Source organism: Dendrobium catenatum, unplaced genomic scaffold (assembly GCF_001605985.2).
Source record: "Dendrobium catenatum unplaced genomic scaffold, ASM160598v2 fragScaff_scaffold_333, whole genome shotgun sequence".
Classification (NCBI taxonomy): Eukaryota; Viridiplantae; Streptophyta; class Magnoliopsida; order Asparagales; family Orchidaceae; genus Dendrobium; species Dendrobium catenatum.
The window spans coordinates 268191-280549 of record NW_021318795.1 but is presented as its reverse complement, the minus strand read 5'-3'; the positions used below and the strand labels follow the sequence as shown (position 1 = coordinate 280549).

Here is a 12359-nt window from a genome sequence, read left to right as displayed (position 1 = left end):
GCCAATAAAAATTGTATTGTTTGCTGGCTGTTTAAGTTTATCATTTTAAATATTATAGTAAGTTGGATACTCAATCACTCTCAAGTGCTCATAATCTCTAGCGAGATGTCCCGATCACATCTCTGTTGGGGTCTTCTTCCCAATAGCGGCAGAAGGCAGACAGTTCACCAAGTGACAGGAATAGTCTATCGTCTCAGCCCAATAGACTCTATCTAACCCAACATTGGATAACATACACTGAACTTTCTCCACCAAAGTATGATTCATCTTCTCTGTCACCCTTGTTCTACTGTGGTGTCTCTCTAACAGTGAAGTGATGCTCTATCTCATATCTTTGAAACTCCTGCAAAAATGCATCCAAGGTATATTCGCCCCCATTGTTTGATCTGATACACCATCTCCTTTTACCAGTATGAGTCTTAGTCCACTTATTCCAAGTTTTGAAAATCTCCAGCACGTCACTTTTGTGGGGCAAGGCATACACTAATATATATGGAGTGATCATCAATAAAAGAGAGAAAGTATCGCCACCCACCTAATGGTGATCTCTTCGTCAGGCTCTAAATATCTATGTGAACATGCTCAAGAAATTTATTTGTATTGTGGATAATAATACCAAAGGATACCCAAGTCTGCAGCCATCTCACAAAGCCGGAATTACACCAATCCAGCTCTCTTCCTTCACATGGATGAACCACATGAACAGAAATAACTGATTGATCTCTCATTCTTCAAGCCGCTACCAGAAATTCCACCGAAATTTAGCTTTGATATCAATTGTTGTGCAAATATAGTGGAAATAAACCTAGAATCAAAGCACAGTCAATATAAAGAATACGATGATTTACGTGGTTGGACGAAGATGCCTACATTCATGGGAAGATGATGATGATTTTACTGTAATATTATAGAAGAATAAAGATTACAATTTGGCTCTCTTCTCATCCCTCGACAACAACCCTCAAATTTATTTATTTAAATAGATTTAAAATAAAACAAATTAGAAAAAACTTCTTGATTTAAGCATCAATCACATCTTAATTCAAATTTCTAATTAATACAATATTTAAAAAATAGCACAAATTTGTGCGAATTGACTTCCGGAAGTAATTAGAGACCTCACGGAATATTCTCTCAAAATATTCTTCTGTTTTTTCTTGCGATGGGAACGCACGTCACCGCCTTAGAAGATAAACAAAGGAGTAAGTTACACGCGGCGCAGTAGACCATAGCCTTCTACTGGCCCCCACCACGCGGTGGCCTATCCTTAACTAATCAGTAATCACATGTAATCTTATCAAAAATCCCGATAATTTTAATATTTTATGAAAGGCAATAAACAATCCAATAAAAAAATATCACGTGCCCATCTCTCCTTTATCTTTTGTTGTAGGTTTTCGTAGAATTCCATGCAAATTACTCCACTCGGCTCCAATTGGTGGGTAGTTGGCTGCGCCACCGACATATGACTGGCCACATCAGTAGTGCAGGATAACCCGCGGGCCAACTGCTGCTCCCTTCCAACACAGTTGCAACACTGTTCGTAGCTGAGAGGCAAACAACTAAAAATTGATATCAATTTATTATTGTTCTTTTGAAGAATAGGCTAAACATAAATTTAATATAAATAATATTTGATCTGAAAATTGTAAGAATAGAATTATTTATTTTAAAATTTTAATTATTAAATTAACTGGCACCCACAAATTTATAAATTTTGATGGTGCTAAAAATAATAAATCATATTTATTTAGGTCTTACTGAGGCGGTTTAAGATTTTCTATTTTTATTTTAAAAATCTATTTTTAGTGAAAGTTTCAAAAAAAAATTATTAAAAAATAGCTTTGAAAGATAAAGTTTTGAAATAAATGGCAAAAAATTATCTTTTAAATATATATTATTTTCTTACTAACTGTTCTTCTTATTATGAAAGCAATTAAAAAATGAATATTCATCTTTGCATTATATTTATTTTTGTGTATTGATTTAAATGAATATTTGCTTTGTTGATTAGTCATTAGAATTTAGAAATTGATCTTAATTTAGTTTAAAAGGAATCAATTAGATGAATTTTATATGGTTCATGGAAAAAATTAGAGTAACATTATACTCTATGACTAAACTTGGGATATATGAATAGTTGAAGGACTATTTTGAAATTTAATCATATAAATTTTTAGGGGACTTACATACATACCATTTTATATCATGATATTTACATATTCAACACCAAAAAATTTAATATTTCATGCCTATCACTCGTAGATCAAATATAAGTGTAATGAATAAAATATTAAAGTTTATAGGATAGTATATGTGATATGAATGAAATATAAGAGTGATTTTTTTTTTTTAATTTTAAAACACCAATTTTATTCCAACAAGGAAAAGGGAAGTACAACATGAACCCAACAACTAAAATGACAAAACATCATATTACAGGACATGAAAGCTGACTCAAAAAAGCAGACACATAAAGCAGGAAAAGGAGCCAAAACGGACTCAGGAATCGTAGCCCCATGCAATCACCTCACAGCCAGACACGGACCATCATTTGGTGACAGCCACTCAAAACCAAAATAACCAAGAACCAACACATGCAACCATCAAGCAAAAGGGCAAACCACCAAGGTTGCCAATAAGCTTGGACCAAACAAGGTGAAAAGCAGGGAGCCGCCTCGTCATCGTCTAATTCACCAACAAAGCCCACTATAGTAAAAGCAAGAGAGAAATCCAAAGCCTATTTCTTCTTAGATTTACTTTTACGACATTTGCCACTGCCATTGAGTACAGCTTGATCAACAACACATCCCACCATGAAACTATACATATCATAATTTACATGATCACCAAAATCATCTTCCTCCCCCACACAAGGCATGGAAAGGGACTCATCCAAATCCAGCCAATCAAATTGAACCAAGATAGAGTTATTCACAGACCGGGCCACATGAGCTTTCAATTTTTCGTTAGACATAACTGAAATAGGAATACTAACATACAGAACATTTCCCTCAGAGGCATTATAAATAGGAGATAATTCAGACACATCATTAATAGGTAAATTCGCAACCAAATTAACAAACGGTGAAGCAACATCCTGGGCCACATATTCCAAACGAGAATAACCATAAAAAACAACCAACACATGGATTGGCGTAACATGTAAGCTAGAAGTCTCACCATCCCCAGAAACCACATCCGCAACCAAATCACCCAAATCAACCACAACATTCGCACATGAAAAGCTAGCTTTATGGTTAATACCACAATTGTTTTTAGTCGAATTCCCTACATCACCAAAACAAATATCGTTCAAAGGTGGAGCCGAAAAAGCATATTCCTTCTCAACCACAGCAAAAACAACAGGTATTAAATTAGCATTAAGAAGAACAATATTATTCCCCTAAAATTAATCCACACTCCCAACTAATTTATTTGCAGGACACAACTCTAAAAGTTTTATCAAATTCAACATTTACATTCTCCACCCCATCAAGAATAGGCACAGTAGGGGACAAAGAGGGGGGAGAAGAATGATTCAGAATAGGTTTATAAACATCGGGATTAATATTAGGTGGATTAGTAGAGAGATGAGGACCACAATTACATACCATATGACCAATACAATGACAAGAAGCACAAAAGGGAGGAAATTCTTCCATAACAACTCGCTGCACATAACCCAGCTTCTTAGGACCTAACCAAATATTTATTAGTGTATGATTTAGTAATATCAATCTCCACCAGCACACGAGCCACAAAAAGTCTAGAACCAACAGAAGTGGCATAATCAATCTTCAAAGGTCTGCCAAAACTTGAACCCAAACTATGAAGAATACGGGGGGAATAAAGATGAGGATGCATGGAGACGCGGAAAAGAAACTCAAATCGGCATCACCGGAGATTCAACACCAATATAAAAAAGAGAAAACCACTTGGTAAGTTTCATGTAACCATTATATATTAGATAAGATCTATGACAAAACACCATAAAATAATCAAGATCATTAGCCAGTTTGATCAAGATACGCGACAGATCAAGTAGGATGACCGACACTTCACCATTAAACTTGAGATTAAAGAAGAATCTCATAATGAATTCAAAAGAGAGACGTTTCAAGAAATCCAAAATATAAGAGTGATATATTTTATATTAAAATTGTCTATAGGTGTAAGACATAAAATATTAAAATTTTAGAGATTAGATATATAAATATAATGATATAAAATTATATATAAATATAATGATATAAAATGATATGTATGTAAATTTTCTAATATTTATTAATCAATTATATTATATAAATTTAATAAATGTAAAACTCATTTTGCTCGCCTCTTAACTTAAAAATTCACATTGTTTTGCGGTATCGTGCTCCGCATCTTCTACTTCTCCTGCTCCCGCCGCTGACTCAGAAAGGGAAAGAGAGGGAAGGCCTTGGAGTATCCTCGCAGAAATCCGAAGCCGTCCTACCACATTTATCTCATTTTTTGACGGCAGGAAGCCTCGTCTCCTTATAAACCGTGCGATGGATGCTCTCCGCCTTCCTCTTCTCTCCTCATTTTCCAGTTCCCACTCAAACCCTACTGATCCTCCCGGCCAGTTTTCAGGGTGGTGATGTTCGGAGACTGTGGGCTCGCTCTGCCTTGTTTCGGTCGTGACCGACGCCAGCGGGATGGCTCTAACGATGCCGACAGAGAGCCTGTGCTTCTTGTATCAGGCATTGGCGGCTCCATCTTAAACTCGAAGCAGAAGAAGAACGGGTCTCTTCTCCGAATTTGGGTGCGGATTCTCTTCTCCAATTACGAGTTCAAGACGCGCCTCTGGTCCATATACAACCCGGAGACAGGTGTGCTTCTCTTCAGTTATTGGCATTACGTGTTAAAAATGACGACTTTCAAGTGATGATGCTTCTCGCCTTTGGCAGGGTACACGGAAACGCTTAATCCAGATATTGACATTGTAGTCCCAGATGATGATTATGGGCTTTATGCAATTGACATTCTTGATCCCGCTTGGGTAAGTTGTTTTGAATTGCGAGTCTATTTCGTCTCTGTTCTTAGATTTACGTTTAGGTATTGGTTCAGTTGTTTGCCAGTCAACATCAGTATTACTTGGCACTGTCCGTTGGTGCATTTTTTGGCCCGGTAAGGAGTGTTGGGGAGAGTTGGCTATGGAATCTTTGCACTAGATTGTGGCATCATACGTAACTGTTATTTTTTGTTTCCTTTTTGCTACCACATCAATGTTTAAGTTGTATATCTTAACTGGGTGATATGCTAAATGTTTCATTTGGTTATAAATTTAAAGAGCGCATCTGGAGTGGCTAAAACTTTTTACTGGTTAAGATGCTATAGGTTCCATTTTTTGTTAGAATTTTAGGAACGCATCAAGCTCCTTAACGGTATATTCTCAATGATCTAGCCTTTAGACTGATAAGAACTTAGAAAATAATGTGCTTCTAGAAACGTGCAATATGGAAATTATCTACAAGTTATGCGGCTTTATAAGAGCATATTCTGAGTTTCAATCACCATGGACTGGACATTCAATAATCTGAAGTAGTTAGAAAAAAAAAATTAAAAATATGTATATTTTGTGCGTGCGTGGGAGGTTTTGGGAAGAGTTACATAAGCTTACCTCTATATATACAGAGATGTGAATTTTATGATTAGAACCTGTGACCCTCAGATCACGAGGATAATGCCTAACCATTACACTAGGATGAATATCCCACCAATATAGAGTCTAGGAGGGGATGATGCTCATAGACTTACGCTTGTTACATTAAATAATAAAAGGACATAGCATCATGCATTTGAGAGGGCTTAGAGCAGTGGTTAGATTGCCTCCGTGTGATCTAAATGTTTCAGGTTCAAACATGCATACTGATGTTTTATGCTTTGTTTACAAATGTTGTGATTTGCAGTGAATGACCACTCAATAAATTGTATGCAATATACTAGTGTAAATCAAAGTCTAGTGTCAAGCTAACAAACAATTGTTGTACACTCAAACAAACAAACAATTAATTCTCTGGACATCTTAGTCTAAATGATTAGATTGTATTACCCACTTTCAGGCATCTTCCAAAAGAAATTATAAGACCTGTTACTTGAAGGAAATTCATCTCAAATTAAATCTGAACCTTTGGGCGGCCTCGTATATACGGTTAGGTTATAAGAACCACCATTGAGCTACTTTAAAAAAGAAGTAGTAAGATCCGTTCTATCCAAATGACTAGAAAACTTCTAAAAGGAGTTGTAAAATCTATTCTTTGAAAAATTTCTAAATAAAATATCAAACCCTCAAACAAAAATTAACGGGCTTCTTAGTCTAAAAGATTAAATTGTAATACACTTTTAGTCAGCTTCCAAAGGAAAGCTGTACGACCTACCCAAATAATTAAATCTCAGGACAACCTTGCTGTAGAGCTAGTTGTAAGACCCATCTTCAGATAACTGATAAATAGAGTCATAAGTCCCACTCCAAATTAAACTTTCAGGAATTTTCCAAAAGAAATTGTAAGACCTGTTACTTAAGAGAAACTCCTCTCAAATTAAATATGAACCTTTGGGTAGCCTTGTTGTAGGTCCAGATTATAAGACCCACAATTGGGATACTTTTAATATAAGCCATAAGACTCGCATCAATTCAAAATTTTTGGTAACTTCTAAACGAAGTCATAAATCCCATACTAAATTAATTTATGGGTATTCTAATATATGTAAACCCCAAAACCAAATAAAATTAAAACTCACATCTAAATCATCTCAGTCTATTTGGGATCCCTAAAAAAAGATAACTAATGGTTGCTAATCAGATTTCTTGGACACTACGATCAATGATTATAAGTGTTGGTAGACTGAAACCTACGGTATACCCGGAACAATGGAACCATGAGATCTTGATCGGGTTTATCTCCATTTTTCCTACAATTGAGACTAAAATATCAAAAAATTATTCATCCTTAATCGAGAGTTTTCTCTTGCATGTTAAGAAGGGTAATTAACTATGATTGTTTGCGCTCATGAAAAGTAATGATCCAGATCTAATTAAACCCTGATACTATTCTCAGGGGAAATATGGTTAATTACAATATGACTTAAATAGAATGAAATCTTACGTCTGTAAAGCAAGATTCATGTTGACGTGCCGTTTTTCTTGAGCCAACAATAATTTTTAGATCTAAAGATGGATGGTTAATGGAGCATTTCTTCAAGCGTATATTATAAAAGAATAACATGAAAATTTAAAATGTAATTTTAGAAAATTGCAATTAAACTGCCTTCATTATTTGGATATGAGATGGCAACGAAAACATTAGTGACAGTTAAAATTGAGTGTGATAATAATGAGAATATTAAAGATGATTTTTCATTAAATTAGGAAAGATATATTGAGAAAAGAATATATCAATTAAACGGTATGATTAGGACTTATTCATATTAAAAATAAACTTATTTGATTTTGGCGTATACAGTGTAAGGGAAAAGATGCAGTGGTAAGACAGATTTTCCCTTAAAAGAAATATGAAAGAAAAGGATAAAAAAATGTTAAGGCAACATTGGCTTGTGAAGTCACTTCATGTTCTGGAAAGCATGTAATAGAAGGATTCATAGATCAGGGTCCAAGTTGTTGGACTATGAGTAATGATGATAATGATAATGATGGTATGAAGCCTTAAGTTATTAACCAGTTATTTTTACTGTTTAATGTAATTTGAAGATATTCAAGTACTCTATGCTGCATTAGGTAAAAGGCCAAATTCTGCGTTGTGTTAGCTAGTTTCTATGCTTATTTTGTGATATACCATTGTCCTACAATTATTTGTCATGTTTATCCAATTCTGATTTTTTTGTTCTTTTTTTATTTATCTTCAGTGGGTAAAACTTCTGCACGTCACTGATGTATATCATTTCCATGACATGATTGATATGCTTATTGATTGTGGCTACAAGAAAGGAACCACTCTATTTGGATATGGTTATGACTTTCGTCAAAGCAATAGGTGGGTTGTTGACAAATTGGCATATGTTGGAAACCGTTGTAAACTGATAGATTACAGGAATTCCCTGGATTACTGCATTAGAATATTGTATGATTTTAGATAATCATTGTTGGCAGGATTGACAAAGCAATGAATGGTTTGAAAATGAAACTACAAACTGCCTATAAAGCTTCTGGAGGGAAAAAGGTGAATGTAATTTCACATTCAATGGGTGGGCTACTTGTTCAGTGCTTCATGTACCTTCATAAAGATGTAAGACTTTGCCAGCGTATGTCGTAAGTTAGTTTCTTTTCTTGACTTGGGTTGGTGATTACACCAATCCTGTAAACCCGATACTACAGATATCATAAGCTTTGACATGATGTATCAGGTTTTTGCAAAGTATGTCAACAAATGGATCACTATCGCCACTCCTTTTCAAGGTAACCATTATAAGTATAGGCTTCCTATGTGAAAGTCATCTATTTTAATGTTTTTACATTTTATTGTTGAAAAAAAAAGTCCAAAATAGTATTGCAATTATTTGGATGTGGCTAAACTAGTCTAAGAGTATCAAACTTCTTCAATTTAGTCCATTGGTTGTACAAAATTGATTCCAAATGCAGGTCAAAATTGTTCCCCATTTAGTTCCTTGGCTATATAAAATTGATCCCAATTTAATCCCCATGGGATACTTTGATATTAATTTTGTATTTTCTAGAGATTAAATAAGAGAAATGTGATACACAGAGACTACAGAGACTACAATGGCCACATACGAATTGTCAGAGGACTATTATGAGCTTTTACCCTTTTATGAGTAATGCAATTGTGATAGAAATTAGGTTATGCTAGAGTATGTGTTAGTGGTGATTTCTTGCAGTTGATTTCATGAGATATTTTACTATACTATTAACTTTTATAAAACTTGAAATTTATTTGGCAGGTGCACCTGGTTGCATCAATGATTCACTTCTTACTGGTTTGCAGTTTGTTTATGGCTTCAAAAGTTTCTTCTTTGTTTCTAGATGGACGATGCATCAATTGGTAATTCCTTTTTGTCTTATGGTTGGCAATTAATCTAGTTCAGAAGCACTCCAAATAGTAATAATAATACATTTTGGTTTTCTTACTATTGTTTATGTCACTCAAATTTTACCTACCTGCAAAAATTAATTCATTCGCAGATTCACTATCCACCAACAAAAATTTAAAGGATGTTTGATGCGAAATTTCTTAACTGGCTAAACACGCCTATCATTTTTATCCTAGCCAAACCAACAAACCTTTGCAACATTTTGTTTTAGTCCATAATGATGTGTGAGGACCATCTTGATTTTTAAAAAATGTTTTTGGAGCTAGATGGTTTATTTCTTTCCCCTTTTTACTTGTTTTTTTAAATAGAACGAGAATTCAAAGTAAGACAAATTTTTAAACATTTTAATAACATGATCCACACTCAGCATCAGTCCAAAATTGAAGGCTTAAAAAAATATTTTGAATCAGTCTTGAAAAATTATCCTGCATCAAGTGATTATCCATCAACAGTCCTATGTTAACGTCCCTCTATAAAGTTGCTGAAAGGAAAATTAGATGCCTTTTAGAGGTGATTAGGTCAAATGTTCCTTAGTATCTCTAGGGAAAAACTTTTCTAATAGCTATTCATCTCATTGTGCTCTCAGGTGTACTTCAAATTTTAACACCTGTTCAAACCCTTCTCTATTTATTTTCTAAAACCAAAATGATTTTCTTATGTTCTTTCACAAAACATTGGGTATTTAGTCTTCATTCAAATTTATTCTCAGTATCACCGCATATTACACGACCCTAACTTTAACAGTATCTCTATTGAATACGACTCAAATAAAAAAGGGTATAAGTCTCGTTCCTTAACCTTTAAAAAAATTTATAATTTCATGGATATTACTTTCCTTGAACACCAATCTCACTACTTCAAACCCAAAATTCAAGGGGAGATAACTCAATAACAAGAATTTCAATTTTTAACTTATTTGATCATTTATTGTCCTCTCTCATTAAACTCATTGACATTGAATATTTCTCATTGTATCTCTTTCAATTGACTGAAGCCTCAGTAGGACCATAGACTCCCCACCATCTTATTAATTCATTCAAACTAGGCAAAATTATAAGGAGCAACTTCTAAGTGTAATTAATCAGGAGCACAATTAAAGTTTAATTTAAATATGAGCAAATGTGGGATTTAAATTCACTTTTTCCATTCAATTCAAATACGGGAATTTACTTCTTGTATTCATGAAAGTGGGAATCAAATTTTCGTATTTAATTATGTATATTTATTTAAAATTAAAATATGAGTGAGTAATGTTGATTATATTATAATTCAATTAAAAGTTAATTAATTTGTAATATATATAGTTTAATTTAAACTTATTAAATAAATAATTTTAATGATAATATGCAATGTTTAAAATTGCGTATTCGGGTATTGAGGCATTTTTCATTCGTGAGGCGAGGCGTAAGCCTCAAGGCGTTTTGAGACATAAGCCTCAAAATCAAAAGATTGCGTAAACATACAAGTTCATTGGTCGATTGATATGAATACGACAGATTTTATGTTTGTTATAGATACATCAAGGGTTTTGTAGCACATATATTCTTCTTATTTGAAAGTAGACTGTCGTGTGTTCATCGACATATTAGTCTGCATTGATAACAAGTAATCCGCTTCTTCTACATCTTCCTTGCTTTGCTTGCAATCGTACTACTTTCATTGTGCATAATAAATAGCAGATCTCTTTGTTACATGTCTTGACAGCTTATAACATGAATGATAACATCATCATTATTGCCACTTGTCGTTAACATTTTGATTGGTATAATCGTCATGGATGAATTGCAACATTCATTAGGGATTTCATACTACGACTTATGGGTACGTGATGTTCAAGGTTCTTTGCAACGGCCTTCCCCGTCCATACATGAATCCTCTTTATTCATTTGTAGGCAGATAACGACCACCTACACTCCACTATCCTCTTTACACTTGTTAGTAAATACACTACATTTCTTCATTTAATCCTTGCTTGTGAAAGAGGTTACACTTATTGCAATTAGCTTACATCAATTATAAGCATGATAAGTTGAAATTCGCAAGCCTTTGTTTAATCATTGATATTCATTGGAAAGATCTAGATTTTTACTTAGCATTTGCATTGATATGATGGAGTATTTGCTAAGTTAAAATTGAGTTCAAGTTCCCTTGCATCAAGTTCTCTTGCATCAAGCTCCATGTGGTCCGACTCAAATCTTTCCTTGAGTTTGAAATGTCCAAGATTAAGTTTTATATTATTCTATTTCATTTGAGTTTGACTTCTCTTACGAATGATGCTTATGCTGTCTTTCAATTTAACTTAAAATTTGAGTTTCACTTAAGTCATATTTGTCCAATGTTCAAGTCCAAGTATATGTCCGAGTACAAGTGCAAGTCCTCGTAGTCTTGTTGAGCTCAAGTGCATGTCCAAATTTCTCTTGCTTGAATTTTTACTTAAATCATTTTCTCAATTATTCAAGTCTGAATTTAGTCTAATTGATGTCCAAGTTAAGTTCATATTCAATTTCATTTCAAATATCTTGAGTCCAAATACAAGTCCGAGTCCTCTGCTTCAGTTCAACTTCAAGTGTGAATCCAAGTTCATTTTTAGCTCAAGTCCTTATCCTTTTGGACAAAATTTTGCAGCCTCCCGGCGTCTCCCCCGTTTAGGGGAAAAAATCAAGAGGCCGCCTACCCGCCACGTCACTAAAGACGTGCACGGTTGGTGTTGGTCAGACACCGCGGCGGTTGTATTTATTTTTTTCTCCCATCACGCGCACTAAAGGCGTGCTTGGGGTTTTTAAAAAATATTTTTATTAAAAGAGGCAGTTTTGCTTTCCCCCCGTTTGGGGGTACTTATAAGCGACCCGCCTCGCCGTAGGTGTCGCACCGGGGTCCCATCCCACCACGCGCACTAATGGCGTGCTTGTGACGGTTTTCCGGTTCGACACGAACATCGAAACAGAGTTTTAAGTTTTAGAAGAATTCGTACCTTCGCGGGGTTGTCGTGGTTGGCACATGGATTGAGGGGTCACTCGCCTACCTGGTCATAGGTGTCACATCGGGGTCCCATCCCACCACGCGCACTAATGGCGTGCTTGTGACGGTTTTCCGGTTCGACACGAACATCGAAACAGAGTTTTAAGTTTTAGAAGAATTCGTACCTTCGCGGGGTTGTCGTGGTTGGCACATGGATTGAGGGGTCACTCGCCTATCTCGTCATAGGTGTCACATCGGGGTCCCATCCCACCACGCGCACTAAAGGCGTGCTTGGGGCGGTTTTTCGGTCC

At 35.0% G+C, this 12359-nt stretch overlaps 1 protein-coding gene across 1 annotated transcript in view; it reads left to right on the top strand.

Moving 5' to 3' along the window:
* The first annotated feature begins 4414 nt into the window (after window positions 1-4414).
* Window positions 4415-12359, top strand: part of LOC110093540 (phospholipase A(1) LCAT3) — a 29642-nt gene continuing 21697 nt past the window's right edge. The window contains exons 1-6 of the mRNA XM_020818460.2: window positions 4415-4853; window positions 4932-5023; window positions 7888-8015; window positions 8132-8267; window positions 8386-8437; window positions 8941-9041. Coding sequence (XP_020674119.1) covers window positions 4622-4853; window positions 4932-5023; window positions 7888-8015; window positions 8132-8267; window positions 8386-8437; window positions 8941-9041 — 741 coding nt within the window. The 5' untranslated portion in view covers window positions 4415-4621. The remainder of the gene's footprint in view (window positions 4854-4931; window positions 5024-7887; window positions 8016-8131; window positions 8268-8385; window positions 8438-8940; window positions 9042-12359) is intronic.